This window comes from Heloderma suspectum, chromosome 5 (assembly GCF_057233095.1).
Source record: "Heloderma suspectum isolate Gila_16-S chromosome 5, 16-S_ref, whole genome shotgun sequence".
Classification (NCBI taxonomy): domain Eukaryota; kingdom Metazoa; phylum Chordata; class Lepidosauria; order Squamata; family Helodermatidae; genus Heloderma; species Heloderma suspectum.
In genome coordinates, this window is record NC_139462.1 from 164741648 (window position 1) to 164759825 (window position 18178).

At 42.5% G+C, this 18178-nt stretch overlaps 1 protein-coding gene across 1 annotated transcript in view; it reads right to left on the bottom strand.

The window, feature by feature from the left end:
• The window catches only part of LOC146344776 (collagen alpha-6(VI) chain-like), a 96102-nt gene extending 78886 nt beyond the window's left edge, over positions 1–17216 (bottom strand). The window contains exons 1-5 of the mRNA XM_084858207.1: positions 16974–17216; positions 8771–8866; positions 5769–6386; positions 2581–3201; positions 717–1277 (exon numbers count right to left, since the gene is read on the bottom strand). Coding sequence (XP_084714333.1) covers positions 717–1277; positions 2581–3201; positions 5769–6386; positions 8771–8866; positions 16974–16992 — 1915 coding nt within the window. The 5' untranslated portion in view covers positions 16993–17216. The remainder of the gene's footprint in view (positions 1–716; positions 1278–2580; positions 3202–5768; positions 6387–8770; positions 8867–16973) is intronic.
• Positions 17217–18178: the final 962 nt, after the last annotated feature.

Consider the following 18178-nt stretch of genomic DNA (forward strand, 5'->3'; position numbering starts at 1 on the left):
AACATAGGCACGTAGCCCACATGCTGTTCCACTGCATCTGGTGAGTGTTTCTTTCAAATGTGGCTTTTAGATTAGAACTACATTAATTCGCTGCTACAGCATCTAACCAGAACAAGCCCAGAAACATAGGAATCTATAAAACTGAAATGGTCAAGAATGCACATTTTCTTCCTTATTCTGATATGGGGACTCTAGTCACGAGTTGGGAAACAGCATGATTTGGAGCATCCCTAACTGTCTACCAGTAAAAGATACATTAGGAGCACAATCCTACTATATTACTATAGAAATATAATTTCCCCTTACCAGTTTATAATCTTCTGCACTTTCATTTATTCTCATTTGGATTCTATTATATTATATTAGCCATGTTTGTTCTCACTTCCTTGTGATGGATACCCTTAAATTTTATTAAACCACTTATTAATTTAAACTTGCTGGTTTTCTGACTCAGTGGGCTCTGAGTGGTTAGTGGGAGTAGTACTTCAGCTTGAATACTCAAATGGGAACCTAGATAAAGGGCCCCAGTCATTCTTCTACATGTCTCAGAACCCCATGGTTCCCTTGTAATCTCCAGTTCTGCCTGGAAAATTGGCCCCCCAAATCAATAGATTTCATGGAAGCACTGCTGCAAGGACCTGGGTGTGCTTGACATCATCAGTCTGTGAAATTAAGGTTCCATATACTGGAATAAATATCAGGAGTATTTCTCTTACCTTTTTCATAGCATAGGTCTCGAGCAAAATCCTTTTTTATAGCTTCCAAGGAGTCAAATGCTTGCCCAAAGTAAACCCTTGACGTTGAGCCTGCAATCTCATGCAACTGTGTTTTATTAGCCTCTTTCACGCCAATAGCATAGATGTCGACCTCTGTGTTCCTCAGCATCTTGGCAGGTGCCAGCACATCATCGTGTGCCTCTCCATCTGTCAGCACAATGAGATAGGAGGGCACTTTGCTGTCCCGCTGCTTTCTTGCCTTTTCAAACAATGGCTGCATGGAACGTATAGCTTCTCCTGTATATGTGTCTCCTCCCAATTGCTTGATATTATTAATGGCTTTTTCTAAATTGCTGCTTTTAGTGTGCTCATCAATTTCAAATTCTTTTTTAGGATCGTTTGAATATTGCACAACTCCAAATCGAACATGATCAGGCCCTACAGTAAACAGGTGAACCACTTGCTGCAGAAAAGTCTTCATTTCATTGAAATCATACGGACTAATGCTTGAAGAACCATCAATGAGAAAATAAATATCAGCCTTGTCTGTGCTCATACATCCTACAAGAACAGAGATATTTTATATGACATTAGGCATAGATAGACCCAAAGATAAGCATGAGGAGATGCAACAAAGTGGTCAACAATATAGGAGGATGGCCAGATACAGGTGGAACTTGTGATACAAAAAGCCTGACGAGTAGAATGTTAGCAATGATGGCAGAAAGAGTCTTTGACATCAGTCTGGTACATAAGAGGAGTCATATAAGAAAGCAATAAACTGAGCTGGGAAATGGACTGAAAGTTCTTCCCAAACAGGTCTTCTGAGACACATCTAGAAGTACCTGCAATGTAATGACTGGCAGCCAACAAACATGTACATCTGAGATCTAAGCCTAGGAAGATCTTTTGTACTGTTGGCCTCTGGCAAACCATAGAATGACAAAGATAAAGTAACTTGTAAACGATAAGCCAAGGAATACCATCCATTTCAGTGCCACAAGGTAAAAGTGTTGAGCGTTCACAACCTTTTAAGAAGGGAAGAGATCCCTCAAAAGGATCTTCTTTGTACCACTACAAAGTCAGGGATAAGAACTCATCATAAGGAGATGGACCAGCATGCACTGAGGTGATCCTATATGTCACTTTAGCTGTCCTTGTCCCTTCTTATGGGGATTTAATTAGAAACAGAATTAAATCCACATAAGAGGGGGCCAGGAGAGCTAAAATAAAGTAAATTATCATGGAAGAACAGCCTATCTATAACCTGTCCCTGAGACACAACAAACCAAACAAGGATAACTTTTACTTTTTAGGATTGTCATTTAAGGGAGCCAACATACTCCACTGGTTCTTAGAACTATTTACCACTGTCTTCTCTAGCAATGTATGGAAAAGAAAGCAGCATTTTGAAATGTGGATATGGATAGAGTATGGATAGTGCATGGGATGGTCATTTCACGGAACAACTGTAGGGCTGGCCCAAGACGTCTTGCTACCTGAAGCAGAGCAGCAAATAGCAGTAAATGTGCATAGTACCCAAGGCTGGTTAAATTATTTTTGAACATAAGGCAGAAAACCCCACAAGTGCCTCTCCCCATCCCTAGCAGTCCAAATACGAAAATAAATGAACTAACTGCTACCCTTTCATGACTGCCAGCAAAATCAGTTGTCTGAGGCAGCCCCCCCTCAGTGCAACAGTCAAGCACAGAAGTGGTAGAAGTGTTAAGCGCAGAAGTAAATCCAAAAAGTTAATATGTGCACAGGCCAGTGTTAGAGTGGAGTGGAGTCTTTTAATAACAACACAAAGAGCAGGAAGATTTAAGCGGGGACTATGCTCGCTGGATACCATTCGAGGCCTTACCTGTTTCGAGCTGTACTTCTCTTTCACTTTGGACGTAGAGCCTGTCCTGTATTTGGTTGAAAAGTTTCTTTCGAAAAACCTTGCTCTGAACTGGAAGATCAGGAAATTTGACCTGTGCTATAATATTCCGTTCTGGTGGATGTGATGCTATCTCAGTTAACTGGGTGGTATTAGCCCCTTCAATGCCTATGGCAAATACTGTCACACCAGCCCGCCGGAGGAGAGTAGCTGCATCTTTTACGTTGTCATCGGAGGGTCTGTGGGTGATGATGGTGGCCACCTGTTCCACTCCTTGAGACTTTCTGCTTCCAGCAGCCTCCACAAAAAATCTTTTCCTGGCAAAATTAAGGGCAGCACCCAGGTGAGCTTTTCCTTGTTTGGGGGAAAAGTCCTGAATTATCTCCAGAATATCCAATTTCTCTGTTTCGGTGCTCAGGAAAGACAATATTTTTGGCTCAGTGCTGTATGTCTCTAGACCAATTCTTATACATCTTTCTTTCACATCAAGAGAATTTATTGTTTCTTGTAAGAATGCTGTAATATATTTAGTGTTTGTGTCTGAAACACTCTCATCCAACACAAATACGACATCTGCAACTGAATCATCATGGCACGTTGCAACTGGGAGGGAAAAAAACCCACAATATTAGCATCTCCTTTTTTTGTGATAAACCTTTGCAAGTACCTGTAGAATGTTCCACAGTTGTCAGTCCATGCATGGAAAGGAATTTGAGACTGGCAGTTGTGACTCTACTTTAGGGTCATGTGCGTAGACACTTTTGGTGGGTATTTTGTAATGGTGTGCTTCGGATGTGGCCAAATCCCAAAGAAAATTGGGCTGGATCAGAATGATTTGGGAGATGTTCAAATCAAAGCAGACTTCCTTTGAAGTGGAACAAATTCACATCTATGCCTTCTTGAAGCTTTGTTAGTGATTTGGATTTGGAAAGACACAGAGATCCAGATAAATATGTCTGCAGAAATTGGTACATTTCTCCCTAAGATATCCATATAAAGAAAACGGTAGGGTGAGGGAAGCGGGTAGGGAGAGGAGGAGGTGTTGGTTTGTAGCTTCTAATACTAGCAAATGGATTTACCAGGACTCTACACTCCCAGTGCTTTGGGGCAGGGATGTTGAATATATTGCAAGACTGATCTAGTGTTCAATGCTCTTTGCTAGTTCTCTCTTCTAGGGGCAGGCACATTAAAAAAGTTATTTTGGAGTCTGTGAGACCTAGGAGAGTACAGCATTGGGTTCAAGTCCTTCTACCTCTGCCACTGTATGTTCCATATCCATCATTCACCCCTGCCTTACTGCACATTCTGTGATTCTGGTGCTAACTGCCCAGAAAACAAAAATGCCCTAAACTTGTTTTTCATTCATGAGAACTCTGAACCCCTGCCCCTGTCATTCTGAGATTTTGCAGATTTCTTGCCTAGGGTCATCTCTATGCTGTATGACATTTTCATATAAATTGCCCCCCCGAAAATGGAGTGGGGGAAGGGGAATCAAATCACTTCAAATCTGAAGTCTCCCCTTGCACAAAAATGAACCTATTCTTACAAAGTTTTGCAGGTTTCTTAGCTAGGGCCACCCCTATGGCCATTATCATACAAATTTCCCACATAGGGGAATATATGCACCCTGTTGTGGAAACCCCAAACTGTAAATGCTGCTCTTGTACATAATTCCTGGCACCTTATTAATCTGAAACTTGATCCTCTCACAAGGGGCAACTGTGCCTGCAAATTTCACATAATTCTCCTAGGTATCAAAATCACTTCAAATCTGAAGTCTCCCCTTGCACAAAAATGAACCTATTCTTGCAAAATTTTGCAGGTTTCTTAGCTAGGACCACCCCTATGGCCATTATCATACAAGTTTCCCACATAGGGGAATATATGCATCCTGTTGTGGAAACCCCCCAAAGTGTAAATGCTGCTCTTGTACATAATTCCTGGCACCTTATTAATCTGAAACTTGATCCTCTCACAAGGGGCAACTATGCCTGCAACTTTCACATAATTCTTTGGAGAGGAAGAATTAGAGCTTCGGCTATTGGGCAGTACAGAAATGAAATGAATAAATAAATAATTCTCCCAGGTATCAAAATCACAATTTAAAGGCATATAGCACTGACATTTGGCAGGTTTCATCCCCTCATATGGGGCTACTATGTGCACAAATTTCATCCAGTCCTGTCAAACAGCAAAACACCTATAGTTATTTATTTATTTCCAGTGACAGTCAAGGGTGGCATGAGACTTAGGATTTCCAAATCAGGATTTGGATTTGGCCCCTGAGTCAAATCAGGCAGCCTCTGAATCAACCTGAGGCAAATCATACTGTTTTCCAAATTGGGGCCCAAACTGTATCTTGTGGTCAGTGCACACGACTAATATTTTGCTTGTGTTTTTGTAATGCAACAAAAAGCACATGTCATATCATAACGTGATGAACATCTATATGGTTGGTAACGCACAACAGGATGAATTAAAAATTAATGTTGTCATGAGTGACAAAATTTTGGAGGAAGTGTAAAAGTCTATACACATGAAATATCATGGCATTTGTGTCTTTCAGGGACATCTGATAATGTCACCTTCATAGCACTGAAGAGAGCTATACTATAGCAGCTCCCATGGCACAAAGCTAAGGGGAGAAATGGTGCTGAATGATAAACCTCCTTTTCACCACATAATGTGCAAAGCTGTGGCACCCTTCACATGTAAACTATGATGGAGCTCAGATGCCCCATTGGGACACTTCTGGTCTCCTAAACAGGAACCACGTGGGTGATGTCTTAAGTCAGCCATCCCCAACCTGGTGGGGTTGGCTGACACCCTACCACTGTCAGACACCCCCTCCAGATGTTTTGGACTTCAGCTTCCATCAACCCCAGCCAGAGTGGCTGATGATCAGGAAAGTTGGGAATGTTGTCATTGAAAAATTCTGGAAAGCACCAGGTTGGGAAAGGATGTCCTAACTTGTTTGCACTCTGCTCAACATGGGCTTTGCCAGTGGTGTGGCAAATAATTTGGCATGTGGATTACTCCACCATCACATGCACAGCAATCCAAACTGCAACACACCAGATCTGGCAGATTTCAGTCACTGGGGCTGAGGGAGGCTTTTGACCAATCCATGAGCCCATATTTCTGGTTTTCTTCTGCATCGTTTGCCTTACCTGTTGAGGTCCCAAGTTCTTCAAGTAATCCTACTATTCTTGGAGCCATTGTTGTTGACATGACCATGATACTATCTATAGCAGCTCCAATGACATCAGACATATTTTGAGAAAACGTGAGGAGATCCCTTGGTGTATCAAAATAATAGTAGAATGGGTGTGTAGCCATTGATTGCAGCTCTTGCAGAGATGCAGCCTGGGATCCCAAAGCTATGATTTTTACCCCCTCATCCTGTAATAGCTTTGCAGCATCTTCCACGGCATCTTCTGACAGCCCCGAAGTTGAGACCACCAAAATCTGGTTTCTGTCTGATCTTGGGGTTTGGAAAAAAGTCTCATGGACCTTTTGTATGGCATTCCCGGTTCTTAAAGATCCACCCCTGAATGCAAAGCTCTTTTTAATGTGGTTCAACATGGGGTTCTTTGCTTTGAAGTCATCCAGCTGAACTTCAATGTGCACATCATCGCTGTATTGTGCAAGAGCAACACGATATTTGTTTGGGCCAATCGGAAGACTGCTGATCATTCTGTTCACAAAAGATTTCACAGAGAGAAAAGCCCTTCTGCCAAGGGCATCAGAGCTGTCAATCAAAAGGACAATGTCTGCAGACTCAGGAGCTGCACAAGCAGAAAATGAAAGTTAGTGCATAATCTTAACACTACAATGCTTGAAAAATAAAAATAAAACAAAGTGAAACTGTGAAGATATTCAGGAAAAACTAAATATACATAGTCTTTTATGGATTCCCTTTAATGTTTCTGTCTTAGGTGTGATGTTAGAGATATAGAAATATATCTATATTGTATGGCATCCACCACATTTCCCTGCAATTACATTTTGTCCTGACTTATATATCGGAGAAGTGAAACTGGCTTGGTTTACATGTGGAATTGTTATGTGTTGGAGAATTAAACCTCTGAAAGCTTTGTTCTGTCTTTTCTTGGGGCCAAACCAGACATCTGCGTGTTTCTTAAACATGTACTCACACATCTATATTTATAAAAGATGTGTGTCTGTCCATCCTTGCCATCATACCAAGACCATGAAACCTAGACAGCTGAAACTTGGTGTGCATACTAAGGGCACCCTAGGGATATGCACCTCAGGGTAATTTTGTCTTTAAAATGCATTAATTAATTGTTAATTAAATGTGTCCATGTGGTTGAAGCCTGCACTACCATCTTCAGTCAGTAGGGGCAAACTTCCTAAACCAGTACATAGCTTTTGTAGTCGATACTGTTTGAAGTGAAGGGAGATTAGTAGGCTGAGGGACAGAGTTTTACTCCTGGCCCCTCCCCCCTGCTGTGGGGCAGCCCCCCCTCAGGAAACTGGAGAGCACAGACCCTTCATCAGGGGGCTATAGGGGTGGCAGAGGTCATGGGTAGGGCACAGTTTTACTCAGATAGGGCAGGAACAATGTGTCCAACTCTGATAGCTGTGTAAGTGTCAGGGTTGGATCGGAGCCCATAGAGCCCCAAAGCAGTTCTGATTCTGAGGAAGAGATAGAAACCGTGGGAGAGGAACCCGCGTGCTGTTCAGAGGCGCCGCTGGGGGGAGAGCCCCTCCCTGATCACATTCCTGAGAGTGGTAGTGACCCTGGCAGGCAAGGGGAGGGACAACTGGAGCTTCGGGACGCTAGGCGCTGGAGCAGGAACAAGCAGGATATGGAAGGCGCTGAGAGGAGGAGCTCAGCCTGCTTGGTGCAATGTCAACAGATGTGTCCCGATGTCCCACGGGAAAGGGGTGGACTTTTGCCTCCTAGCCCTTACGTTCAGAGGCTTCCCACCTTTACCCTCCAAAAGGAGATAAACCGATTCACTAAGGCTAAAAACCCCTAGTAGGCAGCTCTCTCAAGTTTCCCTCATTAGGCTCATGCAGTTAGCATCTGTAAGCGTCATTAGGTTGAATGGAAATAAAGCCTTGGAAAAGAGAACTATCATCTGTGTGTTGATTCTGGCTACTTGAGGATTTCAGAAGGCAGCAAGGGTGCTCCTGACAGCAAGTTTGCTTGAAGGCTTCATGTCTCAAACTAAGGGCTATTCAAATTATGCAGAGCCAGGTTTGTTCACGACTTTGACTATAAAGTAGAAGGATGTGTTTGTGTGTCTGCTTTTTATAGTAAATGGAGGGTGTGGAGGGGAGTCAAACCTGCCCCCTCCCTTGCCTTGCCTTTCTCACTCTGGTTTAAGCTTTTTTCTTCCAGTCCGGCAACTTCCAGTATTGGAGCTCCACTGGATAAATATGACTTAAAACCTCACAGCATGTTAAAGTAAGACAAGAAAGAGGGTTTGTTTTACTCTCTTTCGCATATTTCATTTAGTATAACACTTAGGGCGCAATCCTATGGCTGCTAGTCAGCGGCTAGATAGCCATAGGATAGGTCGGTTCCCTGGGAACTGACTTTCACCCCCTCCTGCACTGCCTCATAGGCAGTGTGGAACAGCCCCACACTCTACGCTCGGAAGAGGAGCGTGGAGCGGCATAAACCGGGCATTCCTGGGGGTGTGCTGGGGTGGGGAGGGCAGAAGTGCTGGTATGAGACATCCTATGTTCCAAAATCGGCTGTCTAGCCGTGAATGCAGGGTGGCTGAAGTGCAGAGGGGTCCTGAAGTGTGGATCCCCTCAAAGCTTGTCCTTCCCTGCACTGGATAGGCGGTCGCCTCTTGAGTTCGGAGGCAAACCCCAATCCTGATAGGATTGCGCTGTCTCCCACACCTGCTTTCTACTAAACTGACAAGTACATACTTTAAAAAACAATAATCACACATTTGTTTTGGCTCTTGGCGTTTTGGAAAAGGCCTTACAGTTATAGGCCTTATAGTTGTAAGGCTACAACTAGGACAATAAAGTGTCATGACACATAGCATGTTGTAAAGTTTCAAATGTTTGCTGCAAAGGAGCCTACAACTCTAAAATGCCAACACAACTATGCAACTACCCATATTAACATTAGCAAGAACAATTTCTTGACCATTTTTTCCTGTAAAGGCTACTCAAATACCAGGTTTCTGTGTTCTAGAAGTCTGTGCCAGAAGAATAACAAGGAGCAAAATCGGAAACATCTTCATTTTGTGCACAGATGATCCAAGAAATAAATCTAGGAATAAAAAGAAAAACCTGTCATTTGTCACCAATAACATAACTTCTTTATACAAATGAAACTCATCCTCCAGCTTATAGGTTTAGAAAACTGACTAAATTCTGACTCCTTGCTGCAAGTTTAATCTATCAGCCTCTTCCTGATTTGTAACTCAGACTTTCAGCTTCTGTGCTACCCCAGTTCTCTGATGCATACAACCCTTTGGCCGTGCAGAACTAATCGTGCACTTCTTTGGATCCAGGCCAGTATCTGGCATCTTTAATGTGTCCTTTCTTCCCTGATTTTATGATAACCATGCAGACAAAAGAAATCACAAAAAGCCAATGGAGTCCCATTACATACTACCTGCAATTTCTCAACTGTGCTGTGATTTATTCAAAGAAATCAGTAGACAAAACAGAATCCATTGTGTGATGAACATAATAATTAAGTGCCCACACATTTACCCACAGTTCTACTAGGCTGATGTCAGGGTGGAAACTGAGTCGATAGAACCTCAGTGCAGTTCTGATTCTGAAGAGGATCAGCAATCCGTGGGAGAGGAGCCAGCTCATTCCTCACAGGCACAGCAGCTGGCAGAGATTCCTCCTGCCGGCATTCCTGAGATAGATAGTGATCCTAGCAGTGAGAAAGTGCAGGAACGGGGCTTGCTAGATGCTCAATTCAGACGCAGGGAGCAATGAGTGATGGAGGGCACGGAAAGGAGGTGCAGTGCCCGTTTGGCGCGCAAGCAACGGCCGCCTCCCGTGGACCCAAGGGAAAGAGGGAGGATCTCTCCCTAACCCATAAGTTCAGGGTTTTCAAGTGACTCTCCTTCAAAAGGGGATCAACTGCCTACTCGGAGCATAAGCTACTCTGCTGTTCCTTGCTTAGTCGCTGGTGATTAGCATCTGAAAGGGTCATTAAGCTGTAAAAGGATTAAAGCCTTGAAAAGAATCCTTTTGTCTGTGTCTTGAGTTGGCTATTGGAGTGTACTGAAAGAGGCCGCTAGGGTGCTCCTGACAGCTGATTAGAAAATTTAAGTTTTAGGGAGGATATGATGACTAACAGATAAAAATTAAGCTTTAATGCTTGTGAAGTATTTGTGGTTAGTTGGACTAATCTAGTGGGTAGACAACATGGGAGGGATCTTCATGACAATGGAATGAGAAGCTCATTGGAGTATTATCTGGATTTTCATGGAATCGGCTTTAGTCCGTCAGGGACACATGAAGCAAGAAAAGCAGAGTATACCGTATCTTTAAAATCCAGTTTTCACACAGTGCCTCAAAGAAACATACTTCTGGGTTTAGTGTGGGGGAGTGGAACGTCACCAACCTGGCAGGGTCTGCTCAACCAATAAGAGCGGCTTGTATCCCACCCTTGTCCAGGTTCTCCCCTTTTGCAAGAAGAAGCCAAAATCCCTGATTCTCCAGTATGGCCTCTGAAGGCTTCCTATGAGAGCAACCCAATACCCCATTTTTGCCCCATTTCAGCAAACAGTTGCGGAGTTCTTGCTTCCACCACCACCCATTTCTCCTTCTCTAGGCACTTTCTCCCTGCTTGAAATGACAAGCTCCCAAGACCTCGCCAGGTCAGAGAAGTGTCTTTACATAACATCAAAGAAGTGACTTTACACAATATCAGATGCCATTTAACACAACAACGGAGAAGCAAAGTAATGCAAGCATCAGAAAAGTGCATCATCACGAAGGCTAATTACTGGCAAAATGGGAGTGCAGGGCAATTCTGAAGGCTGGAAAGTCTCAGTGAGGTCACGGCCAGGTGAAAGATACACTCCTGGGCAGGGCTATCATGCTGAAGTAAATGCGGATGATAGGGGCACACAGCACCAGAAGCATGGAGAATCCTAATTAAAGAAATAAGGCAGAGTAAATGTGGTCTCAGAAAATCTGGCTTTTCCACCAGAAATCTCTGGGGTGGCTGCAGATGGCCATGATGTCATCTGCTGTGAACAACCTCGAAATGCTCCCAATTTGCAGCAAATCCCCCATGAGGCCAGCCCCTGGTTTGCCCACCTCAGATGTTGGACTACAACTCTCTGAGCTTTGACTTCTGGAGCTGAAGGAAGTTGTAATCCAAGACATCAGGAGGATGCCAGATTGCCTTACTTTGGTCTAATCAGTAGGAAAATATAATTACTAATCAGAACATAAGCCTGAAGTTCCCAGTGTGGTACCCTTGAGCACCAATATGCCCACAGACACCTCCCATGGCACTCTCCAGGCTACCTATCCCTCATAATATTTTTAAAGATTTTTTTTTAAAAGTAACTATGCAGGTGGCGTATTGTAAAGTATCATGCTGATCTCGAACACCAGCTGTTTCCAAGAATGCTTCTGAGGCCCACATGGGCTAAGGAAGACAGCAGGGAGTGACAGGAGTATTTTTTTCTGTGTGGTGTATGTTTTGTCTGGTGGTGTGTGTGTGTGTAGTGTGGTGTGTATGTATGTATGTATGTATTTATTTATTTATCTCAAGTATTTTTATGCCACTCAGCCAAAAAGGCTCCCAGCATGGATTACATATAATCAATTAAGCAAGACAGCCCCTGTCCGCAGGCTTACAATTCAAAAAGACATAAAACACAGGAAAAAAGGAATGGGAAGTGAAGAGGGGGGGGGGATAATACTTGCAGCAGGGCGGGTGGAATGGCCCTGCTCTCTGTCTCATCTCCCCCAACTCAGCCTGCTGGAAGGCTGCTGGTGGTAACTGCCCCTGCCTATCCCATTGGTCATGGTCACATACATTAATCTTTCAGTCCAACACTTGCCCTTCTAAGCCTAGAGACTATCATTAGCAGTTGCCACCATTTTCTCTAGGATGGGAAAAGAGTGCTTAGGCATCAAATATACTTGCTTTGCTGTGCCGGTCATTCTTCCCACACTGCTGAGGCCATCAGAAGCCAAATTCATGCAGATAAACTGTCACAAATTTGGCCTCTGCTGAGAGTTATCAAGCTATAGTTCTTATATTCAGGAAGCCTTTAACTGCCTGTTAACTGTCTATAGCTGATTCACACTTCAAACAAAGGGTAGACTGGACATTGCCTCAGGATGGATTTGATTTTGGTTTTGCACTAACATGAATTGGGGGGGGGACTTCTCTTATATCTATTTCCATTTTTATTAAATTATATGTGCGTGTGTGCGTGTGTATAGACAGATAGACAGACAGACAGATACACATACACACACATTCCAAGTTTCTTAACCAGCTCTGAGTAAACTGTTCAGCTGACAGGTACACAGGAGTTTCTGGATGGTAAAGAAACTGAAGTCCCTAAAACATCAAAGCATATTTATTCACTTTCTACAACTTTCATTGTTTACTATGCCATAAATTTGAGCTCATGCTTAACTCCTCAAAAATTTCAATGAAATTGCAACAAAAAGAACCTGAAAGTTAAATATGTATCTTTAAGGCTAGATAAGACTGATTCTAAATCCTATCTTGGAGAAAACGACTCGCAACTCAACATTTATGATGTAATATATAAAAGTATATAAACTTTTCTTAACATCTATATATCAGACTTTGTGGTATGTATGCCTTAAACAATATTCATTGCTCATTAATTAGCTATTAACTGGGAAAGAAAATCTCTAAGTACACCTTTGATCTTCAGTAATAAAGTAATAGCATTTTTCAACCCCAACACATTTTGGCACCAAATGTTTCGTTTTATAACTCATCATTCCTCAAATAACACTTGACCCCAAGTGATGGTCATGAAGTCAATATTCTTTCTTTAGACAAGAGGGGCAGAACCAAATTGCCTCCCACTAGGCCCTCTCCAGGCTGGATGGCATCAGTGGGTATGGTTACTCTCACTGGTGTCACACCCCACCCCGTGCCCATTTTCACTTTCTCGGTGCTGAGGAGAGGCATGGAGTTCCATAATGTCTCAGCATGTAAAGACGGCCAGCTGCTCCTTCCAGTGCCGGCTGAGTGCCTTGCTTGGAGTGCTGCTTGTTGCCCTGATGAGGATGGCAAGTGGGGTGCAAATGGACTCAGCTGGCACAGGGAGGAGCAGCTCCTCTCAGTACCGTTTGGTTGGGTGCCTCCACACACCTCTCAATGTCCTCATTGGCGGGCAAAGGAAGAATTGGCTGGCGTTGGCAAAGTCCCCCGCTGTCTGCATCCCCACTGTTATCTCTGACCTCTGTTAACAGTGGGGATATCTCCAGGGGGAAATCCTGCTTAGGCTTGGCATCCAGATTAGACCCATGGGCTGGGGGCTCTGCACCCTGCTTTAGACTTCCTTATCAATTAGTTCTTGATATCAGTTACCCAGAATTCATTGTGGACCTGCTTGAGTCTTTGTGTGTCTTTTCTCCCATTACTAATCTTACCATTATTAGTTTACACCTCCAATTTTTTAATTATGTATCATTAAGCATCTTCACTTTCTCTTCACTTCACATTTTATAAAGAAACATCTTATATTGCTTTGGGACAGGTGAGTTAGCAATTTCTCAGCAGTCTTCCCAGCAATTCCAATGAAGCTAGAATTGGCTATTTTCTAAAAATCCTTGACAAAAGAGGATTTTGGAAGTCCATCAGAGCAGCATAAGAGAAACAGAACGTCTCCTACAGTGTAACAAATAGAAAACCCTCCTTCACCCTTCTTTGGCTTATACACTACTTATCCTAACATTCTTTTGACGTGGCTAATCTGCCATGATTTTTTTTCTTTAAATGTATTTCAGTTCAAAATACAATCCTTTTTTCTCCTTCAGTGTCATTTGAACATCAGCTTCAAAATATAGTATGTCAGATGTAAAGGATTGTTTGTTTTCCCAAACTTTAGATTCCTTTAACGCCTGTAGAAAAAAAGGTATGTTGCCTACAAGTTTGGTGTAGATGAAAAGAAGCCTTTAATGTTCTTGCAAATGATGTTGGTTCCTCTAAAATGGCTGCACTGATTGCAAAAAGATACTGTGTATTGTAATGAACATCTCTTCAGTTGTGAATGTGATTCTCAAGCTTCATAAACTTGAGCCCTCTTCTAAACTTACACTACTTTTGTAGGGCCTGCTTAACCCAGCACCAATCATTTGTGAACAACTGTATGTGTGGAGACTGTGCACTATATGTATGGAGACCACTGCTATCCACGAGAATCTATGAACATGGACAAAGGGATATTAAAGGCTGGGTTTGTTTTTTATTTTTGGTAGGGATGCTCCCTCCATTCCCCTGCTTCTGTCAGCCTCATTCTCTTGCACATGTCATTTCCAACTCACTCACTGAACCCTGTGTGGGGCAGGTGGCACTGAAAACCTGGCCAAGAACCAGTGACCACATCAGAGGAATTGGCAGGGAAAGGAGAAGCTAGGACTCAGGAAAGCATTAGCCTTCTTCTTGATCAGTGCGGTGGAGGGCAGTGGATGGAGAGAAGGGCCAAGTGAAGGTCCTTTAGGCTCTCTGCCACTACAGAATTTTTTACTGGGTGTGTTTCGGGGACCAGGAAAGTAGGAGGGGGTGAAAAATCCTCATGCTAAGTGCATTAAAAACAAAAAAAGTTCTGCTTCAGACAGCTTTCAGTGCTTGCTTCCAGAAGAAGGCTCCTCGTCCTAGCACCACCAGTCAAAAGGCCCTGTGCAGCTATTTCATCTTTCCCTCCTTAACAGATTTTTAGGGGTTAGGGTTACAAATTGAAGACACTTTGGTCTGGACCCCCTGTAAAATTCTGTGAATGGGGCAAGGTGGTTGCGCAATAAAAGCCTCATCTGGAAGTACCCAGTGTCCCAGCCCTTGCACATGCCAGCGCACGCGCGCGCGCGCACACACACTCTCCACACCCCCAGTTTGAGAACCTTGGTGTTAAGGTTATGTCTGCATCAGTTCCATTTCCAGGGGTATTAGCCCAGATATCTGACATGGTATCATATTCTGATGCTGATCATCATATTACCTATATTGGACTGCATTTGCTTCTTCAGGTTGAATCCACACTTACGCTGCCACTTTCAGGCTTGCTCGAGCAAAGCCAGAAATTAATTACAAAAGTATTGATTTATGTAGCTACAATTTGGAAGTAGGAAACCAGCAGAGAGGGTTAAGATAGATGCCCCTCAGAGTGGAAAACATAACAGATACAATGCAAATGACTGCTTGTTTTTCTTTCTGTGGCTAATCGCAGTTCCAGCGTGTGTGTGCGTGCGTGTGTGCGTGCGTGCGTGCGTGTGTGATTTGCATTGGGAACCTGATGCAATGGCAAAGAGTTAATCACACTGATCCTGTGATCCCAATGCAAATCAGCTTCCCCACCGGGCCGCTTTTAGCAAAAATAAAAATAATTGAAACGTCACAAGAGCAAATCAAGGATCTCCTCCATAACATGTAGTTTGGCCCACACGTTCTTACAATTAGATGCCCCATCCTGCCATTCCAAATAGTGCATTTGTCCTAGACATTAACTGTATTTTTTTGTCCTTCGTTATTTGTCTGCTGATTATTGCCTGTCTGTACAGCAATCATGCTAATTAGAGCACAGGAGTAGAGAGACCAAATAAGGAAAGACCGATAACAGTAACAACCGGAGTGCAATGTCCCAGATTTTTATATTGCAAGGTTTCTACTTCTGGGGTTTTAGGGTCTTTCCAAATACTAGCTACATATAGTTTAGCTGCTGCCACCCATCAGTTATGGACCAAATTCTGATTCTTTGTCCTGACATATACTTGGGTTTGTATGTCAACACATCTGGGATCTTGGGGATAAAGACAGTAGATATGTCATAGTTTCTATAATTCATATAGTCCCTGGTCAAAAGCATCTTACAGAGGGATAAACATTCTCACTACCTCTTTTTCAATATGTCCCTTGTCTAGACTCTGCAATTTTATTTCTGTTGCAACTTTTTGCACACTTACCTGGGAGTAAGTTCCACTGAACAAAAATAAAAATATTGAGGGGCACAGAAGGGGAAAAATACACTTTACAGTGAGAGAGCTTTGTCCCATATCTTAGATTTCTGAAAGAAAAACAATGGTATGTTTCATGTGTAACAGCCCCATCCTAAACATATTTTCTCTGAAGTCCTATTGACTTATTCAGTTGGACTTCAGTTAACTTTCAAGTAGGCAATGCTTAGGATTGCAGTCTCATCTTAATTTCCAGTTTATGATTCAGTTATGATTCATATGTGAGAATTACTTTTCCTTCAAGTAACCACAGGAGTCTAGCAATAAGAATGGAAGGGGAGTTACTTGCCCCCCCCCCACCCGTGGGACTGCCTTGTAGGAGTCCTTCAAGAAAAGCAGATAGATAAATTCAACCCAGTGTTCCAAATGTAATGGCAAACTCCTCATTTAAGACTGTACCTAGTTCTTTCACCACTGTTTTATCTTTGAAGGATATTAATATTTTCTAATATTTGAAAGAAAATTAAAGGTCTGGGAAATCTTTTCCCTTCTAATATATTTAAGGCACAATCCTATGTATGTTTAGACAGGAAAAAATGTCCTACAATTTCCAGCATTCCCTAGCCAGCCATGCTGGGAATTGTAGGAGTTTTTCTATCTAAACATGCATAGGATTTCACCTTTAGTGGCTTTCCAAAGCAGTGGAAACTTTTTTGGCTGCATCCTCTAAATTCATATTTTGTTGATTCCAAATTTCATAGAATATTAAACTTTATGGGATATGAAACTTTAAACTTTTAACCTCATAAACTTTCTGACCATAGTGGAGTAAAATAAAACATGTTGCAGGAGGTAAGAAATCCTCACTGATACAGATGTTTTGCTGCTTGCCTTGTTTGCTCACCCTTGTTTAAAAGAAAATAAATGAGATGCTAAGGAACCCTAAGGGGAAAGGGAAACATATTTCCAAGTATTCACTACACTTTTGTATCACTCTCAGTGATTGAGGGACAAAAGTGCAATGTGTTTAAAACCTAACAGAAGCTCATATACACACTGTGTTCCAGAAAAATAAAAAAAAACTTTTTTGAGTCAACAGAATATAAGATTACCCTGCCATCACAGTGCAGAGATTATGGTTACATGATCAAACAATAACTGTAAAATAGGACAGAGGGACAAAGTATGAACAATTTTGACAGCTTTCATAAGCAACAAATGAGGACACTTACCAACTAGGAAGATGCTCATGGTATGCTCATGATGTTATCTTCTGCAAAGTGTCTCAGGAAGCACCAGCCCTTTTATGAGCAGCAATTTCAACAGCATGCCATTAATCTGCCACAAGCTGTGAATTACTGAAATGAATTGCTTGGCCAAGGATCTCATCCTTCCCAAAGTGAGCATCATTAACCCCAGCCCACTCTAAATGTCCAGTACACCATCAGTTCAGAACCAAAGTCAAAAGCTGAAGTGGCAAAGGGGGAGTTTGTATTTTTTTAAAAAAAATAGCGTTGATTATGTAACGCTTTCTGTTCCTCCTTTTTCAAACAAAAATCACTTTCATTTTCGGAGTGACTCCCCACCCTCAATTAGAAGACGATTTTGTCCTCAGGTTTTTATTTGCTGCTGGCCAGGATGCTGCTATCTCCTCTCTCATGGGTCTGTTAGTTTCTCTTACCTCTTCTTATCACAAGCTGAGCGGATGTCTCCAAAATAAGTTCATAATTATCTGGGTTGGAATATGAATTTGCCTAGCTTATAATGCTCAAATGTATCATGAGACTGTGCATATTTGGGGTTGGATCCAGACTTAGACATACTTAGACTAGACCTATTGAAATTAATGAGACAATTCAGTCATGACGAGGGCCGGGCAAACGAGTGATGTTGGAGATCACTAGGATACTCCAAACATTGTCTCGCTGCTCATCTCGTGTCTGTTTCCCATTCGCATTTGCGATCACTGCTCACTTTGCGCAAACAGGAGATTTGCGCAAATTGACCAGCGATTGAACAGATTTGTGCAAATCTCCCAAAATGTGCGCACGTTTCCTCCATAGACTAAAGTGGGTCTGATTCAGTCTGCTGAGGGAAATTGCACAAATTAGGAAAATAGGACATTTGCACAAATCAAACTGGTAATCTGGAACAAGACGAACATGAGCAGGTGTCTGACAATTTGCTAACATTTTTGGTGGACACATGCTTGTGCTCGCTTTTGGGGCTTTGAACAGGGCATGCTCACATGTTTTGCGAATAAATATGAAATTCTCATACATCCTGAGTCATGACTAATGGAAGTTGTATTAATTTCAATGGGTCTATTCGAAGTATGACTAAATCTGGAATATACAGGTATACAACCCAATGTATATCTAGTTTAAAGGCCCAGTTGTATGGGTTGTACCCTTGCTGCTGGGAAGTGCCTGAGGCC